Source organism: Cylas formicarius, unplaced genomic scaffold, assembly GCF_029955315.1.
Source record: "Cylas formicarius isolate icCylForm1 unplaced genomic scaffold, icCylForm1.1 PGA_scaffold_9__14_contigs__length_23061073, whole genome shotgun sequence".
Lineage (NCBI taxonomy): Eukaryota > Metazoa > Arthropoda > Insecta > Coleoptera > Brentidae > Cylas > Cylas formicarius.
The window spans coordinates 6,241,737-6,263,301 of record NW_026844365.1 but is presented as its reverse complement, the minus strand read 5'-3'; the positions used below and the strand labels follow the sequence as shown (position 1 = coordinate 6,263,301).

At 35.2% G+C, this 21,565-nt stretch overlaps 1 protein-coding gene across 5 annotated transcripts in view; it reads right to left on the bottom strand.

Annotated features, from left to right (window-relative positions):
* The window catches only part of LOC132707057 (glutamate receptor ionotropic, kainate 2-like), a 55,020-nt gene that overhangs the window by 30,445 nt on the left and 3,010 nt on the right, over positions 1 to 21,565 (bottom strand). For all 5 annotated transcript variants that reach the window (XM_060678708.1, XM_060678707.1, XM_060678711.1 and 2 more), the window contains exons 2-5: positions 17,927 to 18,083; positions 10,490 to 10,651; positions 4,184 to 4,435; positions 2,348 to 2,523 (exon numbers count right to left, since the gene is read on the bottom strand). In XM_060678708.1, the coding sequence (XP_060534691.1) occupies positions 2,348 to 2,523; positions 4,184 to 4,435; positions 10,490 to 10,651; positions 17,927 to 18,020 (684 nt within the window). In that variant the 5' untranslated portion in view covers positions 18,021 to 18,083. The remainder of the gene's footprint in view (positions 1 to 2,347; positions 2,524 to 4,183; positions 4,436 to 10,489; positions 10,652 to 17,926; positions 18,084 to 21,565) is intronic.

Here is a 21,565-nt window from a genome sequence, read left to right as displayed (position 1 = left end):
CCTATCAACAGGTTGAGGATTTAAATTGAAAATATTATTTATTTCTTTTTCGTTAAGATTTGTATTAAAAGGTTCGATAGATAAATTTGAAAAATCTATAGTTTTTGGGATAGCATTAGCGTTAATAACAGTAGTAAAAAATTCACCTTTGTTATTTACTTTAACTAAAGCATTAGGTAACCTAACTTTTTCACATTCTTGAGAGTGGAGAATAGCGTCTGTGTTTGTTAAACTACATTTTAATTTGAAAATTCTTTCGGTCCTAGGTTCGATTGAATTAATTAAAATTAATTAAAATTAATCAAAATAATTATCGCGGAACGATTCTACGTTGGGAAATTCAATAAATAAGTTTTTTTTTTCAACCTTGGGTAATCGAACGTAATAAATTCAACAATGTTGCAAATTAAAAATAAAATTATTCGTAACGATTCTTAACACTTACAGTACTATTTTCATTGCTGCCTTTCGAGACGGTTGATGGGTTTATCCTTGTTCCGGTACGATGGGCTGTCTTCGTTGTTCCCTAGATTTAGGGGTCGGAATCTGCCGCCACTAGTTAGAATACTCGTGTTCTAGCAACGTGAACAGATCCTACTCCGAATTCTTGCCTCTCGAAACGGTGATGGAAGGTTCCTTGTTCCGGCACGACTGGGCTGCGATGGTTCTTCTTTCCGTCTAAGGGATTGGAATCCGCCGTCACTAGTTAGAATACTCGTGTTCTAGCAACGTGAACGGATCCTACTGACTGCGCCAATTTTTATATTTCACTTTTCAAAAATAACTTTTTAAAAAAATATATTTATTAATTTTAAATTAAAATAAAAATCAAAATGAAATTGGACGTAATAACCTCGTGACGAGAGAATGTTATTAGACCGTTAAAATCAAACTAAAAATGGACATAATAACCTCGTGATGAGAGAATGTTATCAGACAATGTTTTACAATAGAAATTCGTATTTATAATAAATTTATGCTGACGTTGACGGGGTCGACGGCTGCGGATGTTGCGACATATCGTTGACACGACGTTTTCGCAATCGTTGCACTCTTGCAGGTCGGTGGCATTTAACCCATGTGGACAATAGGATTTCCGGATATAACATATATATTATATATATAGGTATTATTATTATTATTATTTTTTTTAACTCTTATATATATTTTAACTGTTTCGATAAATTTGTGTGTATTATGTGTGTGAGTGCCGTATACAAATCATTTTTTGTTGGACTTTTATCTTTTATCAAGGGCACTATGACAAAACCAAACGCTTTTAAAGTATAAACTTCCATATGATGCTACCTCTTCAATTTTAAGATTTGTGTTTGTCTCTTTTTCACTGTATCCCTTTCTGAAGAAGGTCATAGAAGACCGAAACGTAAATATATGGACAAAAAAATTTCAATCGCTTTTAATACAAAGACCTATAACCCAAGAACCAAAAGCTTAAATTATTATATATAATTAATATATATATATATATATATATATATATATATATATATATATATATATATATATATATATATATATATATATATATATATATATATATATATATATATATATATATATATATATATATATATATATATATATATATATATATATATATATATATATATATATATATATATATATATATTAATTATATATAATAATTTAACAATCTTTTTTATTCCGTGGCACAAGAAACTGAAGAACAAAATGGACCAATCAGACTATATTTTTTTGGTAATATCTCTATCTTGGATTAATAATTATTTCAACGTATAATAAACACTGAAAAGAGAAAAACAGAGAAATTCCCTTTGAACAGTGATCAGGAAGTTTATGCAGTCTGTATCATCTTGTTGCATCATATACTATTAATCCGTTTAAATTTTACAGATGAATAAGAATTCATTTCTCAGAAAATTGAATACAATTATGATTTAAAATAAACTCCCAGAGAAAAAGTAAGTCGACAATACTGGCATCGAAAAAAGTAGAATGCGTAAAATTAAAAGTTGATTTTTTAAAAATTTTCCGTGATTGTAATCGTTGATACATTCCAAGCGCCACAAATATGAACACGCATTCCGTTTTAACGCAACATTAATCCTTTTAAGAGGTATTTCTCTTAAAAGCCCATTCGAAAATCACTACCTCCGCCCTTTCACTCAATATAGTCGCCGATTTCCATTGAAACCACGAACAGGGTCAAGTGATATAAAGTTGCCGGTTCGCGCTATCGAAAATAAGTTCTCGAGGGTGACGTGCGAGCTTCTTATCGTCCGACGTCTCTTTTCAAAGCCGCATGTGTTGCGCATAATAAATTTCAAGTAGGCTCACTGCTCACCCCTTTGAGGAAGGACTGCAGGTTCGTCGGTTTCGTGTCGATGATGATGTTGTGTATTTCTTTGGTTTTCACTTCTCTGAGGACCGAGCGGTACGATTCTGGATGCGCTTGCCTGATGTGCACCTCGAGGTTCTTGTTGTGCGGCGACCTGACCAGTTCCCGCAGTTTTATCAGACCTAAAAGACAAACGTCAGATAAATTTACAACAGGCCGCTGTGAAAAATGATGTGTTCGGACATTGAGTTCGCAAACTTGGAGGAAACATTCAACGTGGTAAAATAATTGTAGTAAATCACGTAACAACATTTTTTTTTTAATTATTCTTAACGTAAGGGGCTTAATTCTCAACGGAATAGGCTGGTATTTTACACACAGCCCTCATTTAGTAAAAGTCACTTCTCTACAAAATTAAAGTGTTTCCCAGATCTGTTACTAGAGGGCACGAACAGAAATGCATTTCGCCATATCCAGTATCACCTTTCTGTAGATTAGAATGAAAAAGTCAATTTGTGGCTACACGATAACACTTATGGACTTAAAACAAGAGTAACAATTTTTGAGAATTTCTGATTCTGCGTAAGGCAATCTGTTTTTTTGCAATAACGGTCTAAATAAATAAAATACAGGGAAAATAATAAAAGTTCTAGGCAAAGTGCCCTCTAGTGACAGATTTATGAAACATTTTTATTTTGTAACGATATCTATTCCGTTGAGAATTATTATTCCGTTATTATTGTGCATAAAGAAAGTTAAGGTCATACAAAGAGTCAGTCCATTCTAGGCGCATGAGAACACAGCAACTGATAATAATAGTGTCGTTTTTCAATCTGGGTGAAGGCAGCTTAGAAGGACACTATAAAATTGATGGTTTGTCTTAAAGGCGGCATGAACGAAATTTAAAGAAAAAAAAATTTCAAGAAATATATTTTGACTCAGAAAAAATTACGACATTGATCTCTCCAAAGGATTCTTTGCCGCAAGTCCTGGAATCTCAAAGAGAATTTTATCTTTGACGGATCGAAGCTGTTGGGAGATTTTTGGACAAGTTGTAAATCTGTTTTTGACTTTATATTTCTTAGAAACTTAGTTTTAAATGTGATTCTGGGTAGAATATATAAGAAGATCTTTGAACCATGTTTGAAAGGATACCGAAATCGGATGGAGACAAGAGGAAGCAATTTCAATATCTAGACACAGAAAAGTCCTATTGATGTCGTCTATTGCTTTACGGGTGTGATTAATTCTGTCTCGAAAGAAAGTAAAATTAAATTGACGAAGAATTTTTGAAGCGGATGAGGTTTTCATATTTTAAGAAAATTAGGGATAAAGTTATGGTCTCTATAACGTAACAAAAAGGTCTTTGTACAGAGTAATCTTACCTTTTATATACAAAATTTTCTGTAAATAAGCAAGACTTGCCTGACCTATTATAAAAGAAAGACCTTTTACCCCCAAACCAACAAAAAGCCGATTTACAAGTGTCTATAAAATGAAAAACTAACTAGACAAATATAGAAAGTGGAGGGAAGACTAATTTTTCTAGTGGATAGTGTTTGTTTTCTGTTAAAACTTTATTTTGGATTTACCCAATATCGTCCTTTCAATAACAATTTAGAAGAGTACATTTTAAAGACTACTAATGAAAAGAACCATAAAAAATGTGGTGAAAACCAATTTTTTTTTGTAGATATTGTTTTTTGATCACATTTATAAAACTTTATTTTGGATTTTGGATAAACACAACACAGTCGTTTCAAAAACAACTTAGAAAAGCATTACAAACATTAGTTGTCAATACGTGCGTTAATTTCGGAAAAGTAAATAATAATCTTTTACCATAATCTTCTTCGTAAATGATGGCCACTTTGGTCCAGTTTAAAAAATCCATGACGTCCTGGAACGCCGAATTGAGCAAATTTTGGGCAGGGTAGAGGTTGATCGAGAACTCTTTGACGTCGTTGTCGAGATCTACGCGAGTCTCCAAATGCGGAATGTCCAAGGCGTCGCAAATGGAGTGAATGTGCGCCCCCAACAAAGGATCGGAAGGGCCGAACACTGCGTAGACTCCATTTTTTACTTGTTTGCACGCTGGATAGGAGAAAAACTTAAGTTGAGTTTGATAAAGTCTCTAAAATAATGAAAACAGAAATACTAATTGATGGTTTAAAAAATAATAAAGCTACTGGAATGGACTTGATTCTGTCTCTTACATACTTAATAAACAACTCGATTTCTGAAAGAGTACTTTTATAAAAATGGATACGTCGAGTTACAGACCGATTTCACTTCGGATAACTGAAAAACCACGAAAACTTAGGCACAACTTCGCATTTATTTAGTTTCTTTTTTTTTTTGGATAGCCATATGTATAGTGTACTTACAAAAATTTTATTTGCTATAAATTGTAATATTAAACGAAACATTTTGGAAACTGCTGTTGTTCGCAAAATCTGACTGTCCGCAAAATCTTTTTCGTTGTTTCAATGTTGTTGGTCAAATAATTATACGGGTTACTGAACGCTAACCTCCATGGCGTTTCAGCCCAAGCATATACTAAAATGGTAGCTGATGGCCTTCGCAAAAGGTAATTTTCAAAACTGAGCAACTTCTTTTGCCGAATTTATTAATGCCGGCAGCTGGTTTGTAGAGTTTGCGTTTCTGCAGTTTATAGAAAATCTGGGCATATTTGGAATTACCGTATTATTATATATTATTTTTTTATGAACTCGTCAATATCGATTCCGCCAAGGTAAGTCTACACGAAGCAAAACTATAATAACTTCACAAATTTACAGCTCACTAAAAAACAATAAAAAAAAGTCTAGCAGTGTTTCTCGATATTTCCGAGGCATGTGACACAGTTGATCATAAAATGATGTTGGAGGTCTTGCAGACCGTACACGGAATACGGTTATATTACGGAAAGAATAGAAAACAGAAAACAAAAATTAATAATATAGTTAAAAAAAAATTGCCCATAGTGTCCCCCAGGGATCCGTGTTAGGGCCAATATTATTCATTCTTTACATAAATAATTTGTACCATGTAAACACGTCAGGAGCCATTCTTGGTTCGATGATTCTTGGGATAATCGAATCGAAGTGGAAAACTACTTCAGTAAACACTTGAGCTGGTTTGTCCCTTAGGTGAAAGAAGAAAAAACAGTTATTGCACTTAGGAATAGCAAAGGACACTTAAAAATGAAATAATTATTTACTAAGGCCATATAATATTTGAGAAACATTTTAGTGCATTAGTGCAGTCATGTTTGCAATATGGTATTTTGGAATGAGGAAAATAGATTTCCAAAAAAAAAGGAAAGTATTCTTCTGTATAACTATTTAGGCAGTGGAAATGTTTAATATTTAAATATTTTCAAAAACAAAGCCGAACGACAAAATATAAATCATTCTTACAATACAAGAAACACCAAAAGGGGAGACGTGATAACAAATAAATGTAAAAAACAAATAGGTAGGCAAAATTTTATATTGTCCTTAAGGAGGATTTTAACATCATTAAGTGCTTTTAGAAAACATCTTAAAAAATTAAGCCTCGAAGCAATAAACAACTATGAGAAATATGAGAAAAAATATATTTATACAAGAATAAATAAAAAAATAGGGCAGCATATTGAAGAAATACATGTAACATTTGCTTGTTTTCAATATAAAATTTAAATTAATATCAAAATAAACAGGAACTGAAAGTTCAGATTTTCTTTGTTTAAAATTTTTATATTATGTAGGTTATACCTTGTATTTCATTTAAAAATTTATTAACACCACTTTCTGCAATATATGGCAGGGTAAATTTATGATATCTTATCCCGCACAACTTAGGGTTTAAGGTAGAATTTTCAGTTGTTTATTTTGTGGATATAAAAAATGTGATGTACTATTTTTAATTTAAATTTGTCGTTGTCTACAGAATAAGCATATTAATATTATTGTTATTATTATTATTATTATTAACATTGCTGAGTTTGTTTGTTTATTTATTACTGTTATATCTGGTCTATTATGCGGTGTAGTTTTGTATGTAACAATAGCTTTATCCCAGTAGATTTTTATCTTTCCACCTTTCAACGACGGGGGGGGGGGGTACTTAGTCTCGTGGTGTCGTAACGCATTCTACATCTGCTTTTGGGTTTTTGGGTGGTGCATTCGGTGCTTCGTGAGATTTCGTGTGTGTTGATCTATTAATGTTGTCAAGCTCTGTGTGCGAACATTTAACTACACCGAATGAATATTGTAATGATGGGAGGGCGTAGCTATTGCTTTGACTATATTTCTTGAGTTTAGCTTACTTTTTAATATGCTGTTGAGTCTTGACTGGAAATCTTTCGTAAGCATGTTTTTTATTTTCTTGTGTTCAATTCTGCTTATCTGTAGTATTGTATGGTTCAGTTGTCATTGATTGTATAATAGTTTCTTTATCTATTTTTTTATCAGTATTGAATTTGTAATTTGACGCTCAGTCTTTGTTTTTGTGTCAACAATGGCAGTATTAAGATTTTGTGTGTGTGCAATTTTCACTTTTGATTATTCGTCCCCACGACAGGCACCCATCATGCCAAAAATTAATCCAACCTGAAGCAAAATATTTTACGTAACCTTACATTTCGACGTTGTGTCCACAAACCTCTTTAAAAGAACATTTATCATCAGGCGATTGAAGCAACTCAGTAATTTGTTGAGGAGTTAGCGATTTTGACCTCTTTGTCCTGTATCCAGCCGACTGCCTTTTTAGGAAACTATGTACTCTCAGGTATCGACCTATATCATTATTGCTTTTGAGGTTAATTGGGCACCGTAACATGGAACCAATGATCCACAAAGCCAAAGGTTTTAGCGATTTTGAAATAAGCAAGGGTCACGTGCTCGGTATAGGAATGAATTGCATAAGGAATACTACACAGTGCGATTATAGGTTGATTATTCCACTAGTATTTATTGTTGACAAAAAAAATGTTTTGTCCGTAAGGACTAATTTTTTTGGGAGTTCTGCAACACTGCAGCGCATAAGTACGAGCCGCCCCTGAATTGGTTTAAATGTTTAGACCGAGTGGAACGCTTTTTCGAAAAACGAAGAATTTTAACGGAATTCCAAAGTATTCTAGTGGAATCTACGTAATTATACACAAAAAGGGAATCACAATGTACACCCTTAGATCCGCGGTATGCCCACAACACTTCGACTTTTTTTCGATGAGAGTCTTACATATTCGCAATGTTCGGGACTAAACGAAAACTATCTCACACTTCACGAAAAAGCCGTTATTCAGCGGAAATCACGATCGCGAAGGGCGTAGCGAAACGCCCATCGCGACAAGGTCATTAATAAAAAAACCCTTCGAAAAATGATATACGACCAACAAAATTTCCCGTTTAGATCCGGAAAATTAAGTTACACATATACGAAAGCGGAAGTGATATTCATCGCGAGGCTCGGACGACCTTATTTTCTAAATGCGATTTTAACTGGCTTTTAATTAACCGATAAGCTCGCTAGATGTCGCGGCGGCAATATCAGATCGGTAATTAAATCGCAATTGATGGGACCCGGTGCAAAGTAATTTCGAGATATTCTAAATTTGGTCCGCTCCTATAAAACGAATTCCCTATTATAGAGAGGATCGAAGATAGCGAGGTCTATAATTGGGATATTGGAACCCAAGAAAGATGCTTGTATGATGATTATATCCCAGAATTTTAGTTTTATCTCATTAGTTATGATGATCCATGATTTTTCATGATTTTGTTCAGCAACCGCTTGGTTTTAGGTCTGTTTCATCCTCTTTGAGCCTAGTGGATACACATAACGTTATATTGTGATGTGTGGTCGGTGATATTTTAAATGTAAGGAAGAACAACAAATATGGGGTTGCTGTCGGACTCATTGTCTTCTGTCTGTGTGCAATTTAAATTAAACTTTCGGGATTTTCCAAAATCGAGCAAAATATTCATGTCTTCATTTTCATTTCTAACAACGGTTCACTTTTTTCGAATGAAACTTTTGGTTTCATTCATTTAGTATTAATCTGACGATATTGTTATTGGAATAAAAAGGGTGAAATGTTTGAAACTTTTCTTCCTTTGAAAGATAACATTATTACCAATTTAATAACTTCAGTTTTTCATTTCTCTACGATTGCAATACAACTAATATAAAACAATACAATACTAACCAAAAATTGAGAAATTCGACTACAACTTAAGTAATTTTCGCCCAACTGAAATTGTTATTTCCGGCTTCTTTTTTTCCGGTGCTGTCGCCATTTTCTCCGCGCCGACTTTAATCCCGCCGCTACGAAAGGAAACTGCGAAAAGGATCCAAGGATCGCGTTAATTTGGTGCCGTTCGTAGGCAAAAAAAAATGGCCCGGAAAGAAAGGAAAACAACGTCGCGGTGCCATTTTGCGAATAAAAAGTGGATTGATTGCGGGGGTAACGGGTGACGCTTACAAATGGCTGACGGACGATTTGTGTTTATTGCCACGCGTAAGCCGCAACATTCCGTGTAATACAAAAAGTGGCAGTAGTAGAAGAGATACCAGGAAAATTTACTCATATGATACCAATTAGAACTTGACTGAAACAATTTCTTTGATCTTGGCTGGATTTGCAAAACAATTTCTGCCAATGGTAGTCCTAACCGGGCATTCTGGTATAGCCATAACCACATACCATCAAGACCCGGTATGGAGTGTGATATCACAGTGAGCAGTGCTTTCTATTGAAGAAGCAAACAAATCAAGAAGGCTGGTAAAACAGACGTCATGAATGATATGGAGATTACAACTCCCATGGTCCTCATAAAAATACTCAGACCACAGAAATTATAGCAGCCAATAAAACAATGATTCCTGTTGAATGTAGGGATGATATTTACCTTTGTTGGAAAGTCAAAAACCATCATAACATAAACCCTGTTTTCAGTGAACCAGCTTATTAAAAATGGAAATAGTATAATCTTTAATATACAAGGTCGCCAGACTTTTAATAAAAAGAAACAATTGGTTGCTGAGGCGTATTAAATGGATCATGTGTATGAGTTGAATTGATCAGAAAAATCTTTTTTAAATAATGCAAATCTAACCAAGATAAAAATGCACAGGGACAATCGATATAGAAAAATTCAATTGCACTACGGCTCGTGAAGGCAAGCCGCATAGATTGCCTCTTACTAAAGATTCTAAGAAGAGGCTGACCTTCGTATCCCATAGGAAAAGCTAGGAGGTTTTAAAAACCTTCTCGAACACCAGCAGCACAAAAGGATTAAAATTTTGATGCTACTACAATGGAGGTGAGTTGGTAAATAAGATGGAAATATTTCATATTCCGTGGAGAAATAGAATTTGGTCCTCGGTGAGAAGCTATTGAAACTTGGCTGGGGAAGTGGGTGGATGAAAAAAAAAATCACAAACCAGGGGTACCCGGAAACATGCAATCTCTCGAATGCAAAAGTTCTTGCATCAGAAAATAGGCGAGACTCTAATCCACAATTTATTTGTCCATGGTATATCAAAAATCTACAGCATGTGACGGTTATGGGCAAAAATATGAAAATTTCGTTCCCCTTGCAAAAAAAATTGGCCGTAACTAAAACACCATGATTCAATTGGCGTTTTCTTTCATTTTGATATTTAGGTCCCATCGAGGGTTACATTTGAAGTTATTGACGAAAGTCTTCACAGCTATCATCTAGACGCTGATCACAATCAGTCCCTGGGATTTTTTTTTAATAGAATTTTTTTTTTGGGTTATTTTGTGTTTAATGAAATCCCAAGGTACTTTATAGTACTAAGTAGTCAGAATTTTTTAATTACTTAAAGATTTCCGAATGTCTTAATGTGCATAATAGATTTTAGTAACATATGGCATATTTCTATTGTACCATCATTAAAAAGAAGTGGCCTTCTCATCCATTTAACAAAGTCCTCTCAGATGAAATAAAATAAAGTAGTTTTGGTTAACACTCATTCTTATTAATGTTTCTGCTACTCACAAAATAATAAATAAATAAAAAAAATAAATCTCGGATTTAATAAATTATTTCTGCATTACATTTTGTATTAACCTGTAATGAATATTATTGTTTGAAATAGTTATACTTAATCCTAAGACGTGAAACGGAAAACCTTTTTTGCTTGCGTGGAAGCTGTCGTCCGACGGGACATGCTGCAAGTCGTAAACCAGGGTGGTGTGCGGTAGTAACGTCTTGTCCCTGTTAATCTTGTACACAGCGTACTTGAAAGCTGTTTCAGCCGGACCGCCTTTTTGTTGCTCGGTAAAGATTGCACCTGCGAAACAAAAAACAAACCGGATAATATTGGATCTGTGGTAGTCATATTTTGTTTCAATTACAGGCTTTTTCGTTTTCGTTTTTGACCACTTACTATTATTTTAGCTGAGATATTGCTCTTTATTAATCAATTCATAATGGGTGATTGTTTATTTGAGTTTGGAGTGCGAAAACTATAGTTAGTAGACTCTGTGGTCCTCAGGGACCAGATAGCAGCAGAGTATGGAGTATAGAAAGGATACTGTATACTACATAAACCAATTTATTGACCAATATGGAAGGTCATCTAATGTCACTAGAACTTACAAATACAAATAACCCCCTTATTAAAGCAGTAAATAATCTGTATCGCCATGCCACGCACCTCTTGGTCTAAATCGTTCAGATGAAAACTAATTTTGTTTTAAGTCGATCGTCATATGTCTAGTGATTTTGTCGTGTTTAGCTTTGCAATAACACTTTAATTTAATTAGTGCCTTCGCTAGCTTTAATTACTTTCTTAATTGCCTGGCTGTCCTTTTTTTTCTACCTCGTTTATTCTTAGAATTTTTTTTTGGATGATTGTTTTTTGTTTTCCTTTTTTTTGAGAAGTAAATATAGACTTCACATGTGTCGCTAATCGTCCGTAAATTTTACAGAATTTCCGTCCTTTTCTTGGAAGGGGGGAGTTGTAACACTTCAGAATTGTTACTTGACTGGAATACGATCCGGTAGTTCCGCGCCTACATTTTAAATTCTAAGCGCCTTTTTTTCCTGCCTCACCGGCAAACACCTGATTTGTTCTGACGTCCGCGCTACCAGGTTAAGAAAGTCGTAATTTAATTCACTTTATTTAGAGCACCCGTACCCTCTTCAGGAGGGCTCGCGTTTCGGAGGCTTCTGGATTGACGTATTCGGGGAGAATCCAAACTTCGAAGTTCCCTGTGTTCTCTGGATATTGGAGCACATTTGAATCATTGCTTGACTACCGGCTCACTTGATAGATCTGCGCGAGGTCAGACACCTCCTTCCGTAACACCCGTAGTTACCCGTAGTGCTCAGAGTTCTGGAGCGATGGGGGGGGGGGTCCACGAATTATAAAGAAGATATAGCACTATTTATCCTTAGGGCGCCAGGAAGTAGCAGACCTTCCAGTCTCTCAGATGGTGTGAGGAACCAGATGTTTTACAAAAAAGAGAACATTAACGATGAAACCTACCATTAAATTTAAATCGGTACGATCGATATAAGATAGTCGTGAAGGTTAAGGGGACAAAAAAGAGACAGATGAAAACTGGTCTACGTTATTTATTACGCAATGATTCAAATGTGCTCCAATATCCAGAGAACACAGGAACTTCGAAGTTTGGATCCTCCCCGAATACGTCAATCCAGAAGCCTCCGAAACGCGAGCCCTCCTAAAGGGAGTACGGGTGCTCTAAGGCGAGTACAGGGCTTCAAGGAGATACGAGTGCTGCAAGGACCCTATAAAGTTTCCGCGTATAAGCCGACAGCGGCTAAATTCCGAAAACGAGCCGGAAAATTTACTGACTCTTTAAAGAGTGAATAGAATGGTAAAGGTAACAAAAGCTAAAAGGAGACCATTTATTAAGAAGTGTATACATGAAACATTGGTAATAACAACTAAATAAAGCGAATTAAATTACGACTTTCTTAGCCTGGTAGCGCGGACGTCAGAACAAATCAGGTGTTTGCCGGTGAGGCAGGAAAAAAAGGCGCTTAGAATTTAAAATGTAGGCGCGGAACTACCGGATCGTATTCCAGTAAAGTAACAATTCTGAAGTGTTACAGCCAATCAATATCTAGAATTAAAATCGGAAAGAAGTTCCATCTGACATAGAACTAGACTAATACCAAGAATATCATTATTTGGGAATGACCTTTGATCAACATGGAACTGAAAACAAAGGAATCATTACACGAGTAAGCCAGATAAGGACAATTATTAGAGGTTTAAATGGAGTATTTTGGAGTAAGGAGATTTTAAAAAGAAGAAAATACAGCATCTACAACTCGCTGCTGAAGAGCGGCCTCTTATATGGGTCAGAAGCATTGCGATTGCCGGAAGATAATAAAAGAAGAGTAAATTCAGTGAAAATGGACGTGTTTGGGAGACCGTTAAGAATATCTGGATTCGAGAAAACAACAAAGTAGTAGAAAGAAAGAACATACACGAGATTCTGACAGATAACATGGAAATCAAACAATGATTTGGTACGGACACGTCAAACGGATGGAGAACTCAAAACTTCCAATGCTATGGAATAGACACAACCGTACAAAAGGGCACTGGGGAAATAGAAGCTAATAGAAGGAGCGCATCGGATAACGTCACAGAAGGCCTTTTAAAAATGAAGGATTAATGCAGAAAAAATAAAAAATTGATACGTATTTTTTTAGTGCACTGTAAAAATAAGAACCGTGTCAAGCATTTTCGGTATGGCTGTACTTTGTTGAACTTGTACTTTGTTGGATTTGAGCTACTGCAATAAGAAAGTTTTGCTGACGAATGGTGGTTTGTTTTTGTATTTACTTGATAAGCTGGTCAGAAGCTCCGATATTCAACATATGACCACGACTTATAGGGACTTTGGGACCGTTCCTGGGCCATGCTTCAGGGATTTTTTAGTTACCATGAAGTAAAATATTTGAATTCTGTTCCCCAAAACATTAACGCTTGCTCGAGCAAGATTGGCCATCTAATATGCTCCTTATCTCAATAAGTCCGACACTGAGGAAAAAAAGTTAAATACTAAAATTATTTGACCCTAACATTTTGTTTATGTATACAGGGTGTTCCGTTGTCCCAGCATAGCAACCAACTTAATTTTTTGAAATTTAGTGCTACCAAAATTTTTAAAAATTCTAATTAATCTCCTGGTTTTAAGCATTTTTTGTCGTTACGTTGCGTAATTTTGAGTAATTTTTGAGAAAAAATTACTTTTTACAAGTAATACAAGTAAATAGAACTTATTACCAACTACAAAACATTCTCTAACCCTTGTAAACATGTAGTGGGGTTTTAATTTTCGCAATAGCATTTCTAACCGCATCTCATTTTTACAAGACATCCACGGAAATAAAAAAAAAAACATAAAATTGTAGCGTGGTCAAAACTACACACTTTTTATGTATCATTTAGTTGTTACCAACTTTTCTTCAAAGAAAAAACTGCTTTCCACAGTATTCGAGAACGCTTAGATCTTCATGGACATTGCACAAGAATTAGCCTTAAGAGAATATAGGTTGCGATATTCTGTAAACATATTTTTTCAGTAGTAGTCAATAATCGAAAACGCCCTTCGAATTTCTCCTGTAAACCTTTAGATCTGCTTTATAAAATTGTATGCTTTTCTGTATATTGCATATTATTATTGTACAGCTGAAGAGGCCCCGGATTGTGAACGGCAAGGTATGGAGATGAGATTGCTGACAGTGTCGCCAATTTTCAGCAAAAAAGAAATTGCCTGAGAAAGAAGTTTGTGCTCGAATTAAATCAAAGCCTACGGATTCTTCAATCTCCATTTCCAATGTTCGTCACATAACATGCCTGATGCAAAAGATTTTTTTTCTTCAGAGACGAGGTTTACTTTTCATTACGAAAAGGAAACGCCTCCGGCCGTGTGACCAAGCCCTTTCAGATTTTGTTTCGCTAGTTTTCAATTACCGAACTCGTTACGATGTGAATAATATGAATAATGAGACGATTTTGCAAAACAAAGGATTACCTGCGGTTGTAAATAAAACGGCGTCAGCCTTCAAGTGATGAATATTCATTAGAAGTGCGGATTTCCATATCAATTTGCATTTCGTTTAAAGTTGTTAACACCGCGAGGGGATATTTTGGGCATAAATACTTGTTGAATTTCGGCCCACCAATTTCCTATTATTCCGTCGACGTATTTGAAGTTTTGAAGAAATGTGATCACTGTTTTCAGGGTGCGGGGGCGGGGGAATCTGGCGTATCAGCCTGTGAATACTTTGCAGTCTATCATAACGTGTTTTTATATTTTAAAAAATGCCAATAGTAATTACCAAATAAATTTTTTATTTCAAAGAAACTCCGATTTATATATATTCCGGATTTCTGGGCTTGGTAGAAGAATTCATTACATTCAAGAATTTACTTTTATTTGCGCATAAATTAAGGCTCTTTCATGTTCTTTCAGTCTAGTTGTTATTTTTCGTCCGCTCTCTCCAATGTATTCTTTGCTGCATATGCATAGAATGCTACAAACTCAAACGGAATTTTTTCTTTGGTGAGTGGTCAGTGATTTTTTGAATGTAAGGGAGGACAATAGTGGCAAGAGCGGGGTTGCTTTCGGACTCGTCTTTGAAGGTTGTGGTGTGTATTTTGTGAAGGAAAATTAATATATAGTTAACAATTGGGTCGGATGGTGATGTGACAATGCATTAAGGTATCGATCGGTCTATGTGCGTATGTTTTCTGCAACTAATTTTGTATTGAATGGGATATTGTTATTAGTTTCTATATCGGATCTATATCTGAACATACGTTTTACCATTTTTTTTATATATGAGGCCAGATAACAAAAGTTTCATCAACGTAGCGTTTCTGTAATTTTGGTTTTAGATAAAAGGTATGGAGAACTAATCAGAATATTCCGCGGATATAATGTAATGGGTGTTAATTGATCAAGGAAATGAAATGGGTTAGTTGTTCAATGAAACAAAAGCTATTAAGTACCCAACTATCCGTTTTCCCTGTAATGGATATTTTGTTAGAGGATGTGTTGGACGCTGACAATAGGACAAACGGGCAATCCTGCTTCGTTAATCTTAGGGAGCTCGTAGAGACGAGGAATTTTAAATTCATGAGGGCTGACATACTTTTTTATGGATTCTCAAAGAGAAGAAGCCTTAGTGATAGATTTAAGGTTTTGTTCCATAGATAACGTGGGATCGTTTTTAAGTTGACGATAGGATCCGTCTGTAAAAATATATTCAATTTGTTCCTGATATTCACTTGCGTAGCATCCCCTTTATCTGTTTGATATGGCAGTTTATTTAGGACAGATTCGACATTTGAAATAATTTCCTCTTTTGGGATAATATGCCATCTCAAAGATGTGTAACATTTGGTCATTGGTGGAGTCTTTAATTTGAATTTGCATTGTAATTGGGATTGACGGACAAGTGTCAAAACAAGGAAGAATTGTCACCAACTATCAGTTATTTTACTCGTAACCGCTATGTCATGGTCACGGGATCGGATTCAGATCAGATTAATACCTCCGTTTACAGAAAACCTATACATATAGGCCAACAGCAACAACGGATTAAAGAAGATCTAATCCAGAACGGTTATTCAAGGAGACGTCATTACTAAGGCTCAACACCAAGCAGCAGATAAATTAAAGTCCAGCTAAAACCAATTAATGACCGTTCCCTGTGTTAATAGCATATTATGCAATAAAAACTTAAATAATTAAATATAAGCGCAAAAGAGATGAAGATTTGACTATATTATTACTTATTAATTATTCCGAATAATATTAACAGACATTTTTTACTTTTTTCTATCAAATACACCCGTTGATACGAAAATTGACCTTATTTTACAAACAGCATTTAAAAAATGATCTTACTTTTTATAATTATATATATTATACATAATATTTATTTTTTTTTCTTGTTTTTCGACATGGAAAATTATGGAGTTATTCGACAAAAAGCGAAAAAATTTACCTTGGGGGTGGTTGTTAGGAACTCTGCCACGCTTCTAGGGGTGGGGACTTTTATTGCCTTAAATACTACCCCAAGAACTTCTACTCCACTAATTTAATGGAATTTCTTCCTTGTCCAACCTTAACTTGACTTGGACTATAGGACCGCCCGTTTTCCTAATACCGTTATTAGTGAGACACCCGGTATATTCTCGGTCTGATAGGATTACTGCGTACTTTGGACATCGTTTTTGTAAAAAACGGTAAATAATTGACAAATTGGTCGCGTTCCGTTTAAGTCGAGACTTTGCGGCGACTTTTAAACGGCTTCCGGATCGGACCGATTGGAAAAGATCGTCGATAAACGTTGCGACGGACCCGAATAATGTTTGCCGAACTTGACAGCGTCTATTAATTATTAAGTTTCAAAACTATTGGAAGCAAATCGAGATATATTCCGAAACTACCGTGTTTTCAAGTCGCAGAAACGGTTCGATGTACTAGCAGAATTCCCGTTTGGAATTGAAAAACGTCGAAGCGACTTTTTGATGTAAATTAGATTAGTTTTCTTAAGACCACAACACTACTAACTACATAACCACATGCCAATATACGACATTTTTAGTATGGTAAAGCATTTTTCGAGCATTTTCTTTAAATCCAGGAAGAAATCACACTGGTGCCGTCCGCCTTTGTGACTATGTTGCGTAGTAGTGAAGATCTGAAGTGCTTTGTTCTTTTTTTTTTCATTTCATTGTTGCAGTGACTTTCTTTTCTCTCATCTCTCATCTCAAGTTTAATTTTCTGTCTTACATTTTATTGAACATATTAAGTAGTGTTATTTAGCACTGTTAATATTTCTTTCAGGATTCAATTTTTCTCCTATATACTAAGGTGGGATTAATTGTCGGGGTACTAACAATGAATCCAAGCATCGCTTCCCAAATCCCGTAGCTAGTCCAGAATTGTTTAATACCTGGGTGAAGTTAATAAAGGAGATGCGTCAAAGATATCAAGCAAATAATAATTTTACTTTGAATTCTAAATCAACAAACCTATCACCGAAAGCTTCGCATTTAATTGTATTTTGCTTTTTGCTCTTTTACAACCAAATATGCAAGAGCGTAGCTTCCAAGGTTTTGAAGATTATTATTTTAAGACTACAGAAAATATTGCCAATCATGTTCACAATAATTAATAAGAAATTTTTTGAATCTTTCCAAACAACCTAAGAAATTCGATCTGATCCATCATAATAGGTATTATATTTGATTATTAATTTTGTCCACAGTATGTTAAATCATGTTAGTACAAGTTCGTTTTTGGTTTCTTCATATCATATAATTATTTCCCTTTCTTCCGTGGACTTATCGTTTAAATTCGGCAGGAACGAGGTCCGCAAATCCCTTTTTTGGTTCTAAACTTCGTTATTAGTTTCTTACACGGCACTAGATGGCGGTAGCGATGCTGTTTCTATTCTCAAGAGTAAAGTTTCCCATTTATAACCAATATAATATTTGTTTGTGTTCTCGACCATTCATCACGTGTGAACTACATCACTACCGATCGTCTACAGTGTCACTCACCTATTTTTATGACAGAGGGCAAAGCCACCGAGCACACTACGAGCGTGCCTGCAAACCCCAAGACAAAGGCGGCCCAGCAGCTCACCAGGTGCATCTTTCATGACTCTCCTCGGAAACTCATAACCAGGACTACGGCGTCTACGAGGATTTTCAAAAACTGCAATAATACCTAGCGTCAATCGCGTAAATTTTTATTTAAAGCTTTTTCGAGATTTGGAACATATCCGTAAATAGTAACACGTTTTAGTTAAAATATCCAATATCCAAATATTTTTCTATTTCAGTTTTTATTATAAGATTGCATAAACGTTAAATTTAAAAATAAGCAGTTTTACATCATATTTGATTTACGTCGATAAGTATACATTAACTTATTTTATAAGCATATATGGCAGCGCTTTGATTGACCTGAAAATAAACTGTTTTATTATTTATAAGCATTAGCGCCCCCCTCAAACAATGCATACGCAGGTACAGAGTAAATGCGAGCCAGTTTCAGTCAAGCTCTGAAGAAGCTAACAGGATGATTGGCGAAACGTCAGCAATTTCAAGAAGTTTTGTAAAAAGCATTATAGTGGCCTGTGGAAGTATCTTTGAAAAAAAAATCATAATAGTCGTATTTATGTTATTCTTAGTTTGGTAAAAAGTACAAAACCGATGCATGAGGTTTGCGGCGCCAGGGCTTGGAGGGAACCTAGTGATCACGTCCATGACTGTCATTTTTATATAGTTAATCCAAGTAAGCGTTGATCCGGTGAAAATGCTGAAAAAAGTGTTTTATCCTAATCTTCTTTCAACCTCAGCACCGGTACCATGTGTCATGACGTTCAGATAGCTCTGAAGTTGAAGCCTTACAAAGTTCAACAGAATCCGGTATACCACTAACTAACACTGATGGTAATGAATTCATGATAAAATCCCAAACTTCTGAGTCACATTTTGTCAGTCCAAGTGAATTTAACGAGACTTGAACCTATCCAAGAGTAAAGCGGAAATTCTAGGTCCACGAGGAGAGCGCCATAAAAGCTTTTCATGGTTCTTCACAAAAGAAGCCGGTATTTGTTAATGTAACAACATGACCGAATTACTTGCGACAATTGGAATAACCTTCGCAGCATCCGACGGAGGTTTTTTACCTATAGCTCTTCAAAAAGTTTAAAAGCAGTTCTGCTTCAAAAACAGAAATGAATTGCTAATGCCTTTCTCTAGCACATTCTTTATTGTTGAAAGAAAGCTATGACAGCGTGAAAATAACACTAGAAAAATTGAAGTGCACAAAATAACAGTGGCCAGTGTTCGGTGATTTTGAAATGGTGGGTGTAGCACAGCAGATTCAGTGCATTATCTGATCGAATCGAATTTCGTATTGCAAAATATAAAGGGAAATCGGAAGCAATCGTGCAAAATGTCGCCATTCCTTAATTATCTGAAACTGAAATTAATAACGGGTATTTTCGTTGAACCACAAATGAAACAAATAATGATCAAGTGTCTGGAAGAGTTCAAAGTTCAAAATTTATGCTACATTCTCATTTAGACTAATTTAAAGATAAAATGAGTGTGTACTCCGAAGAACAAGGAAAACGCTTTCTTAAGGATTCGAAAATAAGTTACCGAAACAACTAAATGCCAATCTGCTATACCGTCTTCTATTGGGATAATTTGCTGCATATACCCACTTAGGCACACACCGTTTTGATGATTCTGGGAAAGCACATCCAACATGTATGCTTGGGCAGCCGGATTAAACTTTTTTAATGTTAGTGTGTTAAGCGCTAGATAAATTTAAACCCTGAGTATTTAAAAAGGGATATAATTAAGAGAGTTTTTGACAGCCATGAACTATATGGCGTATTGTCAGATACGCACATCATTTAGAGGGAAAAAGTGTTGTTTATTTCTTTTATTGTTTTCTATTTATTACTTAAAACGTTAAAAAGTTAATAAACTTAATTTTTCTTTCTTATTTTTCATTTCTCTTGCCATTATGTTAGTAAGGATATGATTAATGCAAGAAATTTTTGCATAAAAGGATTTTAGAATTCATGATGGCGACTACTTGCTCTGGTGGCCATTTCAGAACCCCAAAAATAATAGTCTATTGTCTGTTATTTCCAAATCTTGTGAATTCCTCCTGCATTGGTTGTTGTTTTCTCCAGAGCTTAAGTTAACCTTACTTAAGGGATTTAAATTAATAGTAAATAATACTGACTTTACATGTTGACAGTAAGCTTTATTCAACCAGCATAGAATTATGCGTGATGAAAGATTGTTTATTAGCTGACCATTTACCACTATTTTACCACGGCATTATATAGTTGGACAAAAACAAATGATTGATTGATCGGAAACTATCCCCTCATTAATATGTAATACCACGCTTCTCTAAACCTATTGCTAAATGAGACGTGCCTCATCCTTTTGAACCAATTAATTTCCTAACTTTGTTGTATAGTGGGTAGTGTAACGCTTTGACGCAACGTTAATAGGGTTAACTGAGGTTGCGAGTTTTCGGTGCATCGAGTAAGGGGTTTGATGTGAAAATCTCACTCGAGTTCTTTTTTAGTTTTTAATTTTATAACAATTTTATAACAATAAGCATTACTTCAGATGGAGTGTCGTCCGGACGCGCGTGATGTTCTCTCGCGCCCTATGATCTTTCGGTCTCCTATTGACTAAGGTTCAGCGAGCTTGTATAAGATTTGGCCGTTCTATCCTCTTGGCAGAAAGTATTTGCTTTGCCATTTTGCAGACGTGGTCCCAATTTCTCGGTGACTCTAACATTTTTTCTACTAGGTTGTCTGGGCTTATGTGATCGAGTATTTGCTTTGCTATATTCCGCTGCATGTTCCATCTTGTGCAGAAAAATAGAGTGTGTTCAACCGTATCCACGTTTATGCAATAAAGGCACTCCTCGGTTTCGGCCAGATTGAAACGTTTGAAGTAGGCTTCAAAGCACCCGTACCCGGTGAGTATTTGTGTAAGAAAGAAATCTACTTCACCGTGTCGTCTCTTAAACCAGGGTCTTATATTTGGAATTAGCTTTTTACTCCATTCCGCTGTACCATCATCTATGTCCCATTCCTCTTGCCAGCATAACATCACCGTGTTTTGTGCTTCCGTTTTAGCGTCTGGTCCATTTTTCTCTATACGGGACTATAGTGAAATCTTGCTAGTATACATTGTGATTGTCCAAAAGGCAATTTTAAAACTTATTTTTCAGTCTCAATAGCTTTAGCGGAAAGTCTATCAAGGGAGCATATTGATTAATCATATTTGCAATTTGGTATGAGAAAGATATTTTTAAATGTTTTTTTCGATACTGGGGCACAGTGAAGGGACGGAGATTGAAATTGCGGACGTCCGTCCGAAATCTAATTTAGTTGTACAGATAGAGCAGTGTCGCACATTGAAAGGTTTTGCAAATTGAATTATATCGATTGAACATATTCAACCAGCCTGACCTAACTGGATAAGCTGAAAGATGAGGTCTAGTTTTTTTTTAATCAAATATTTCATTTTCCCTAATTTTTGAAAACAAATGTGGGACTCGCCCTATAGAGTGATACGCAAATAAAACCTCTCAAAATAAACGTATTCTGAAATGGGAAATAATTTATATCACTATCTCGCCCTGTG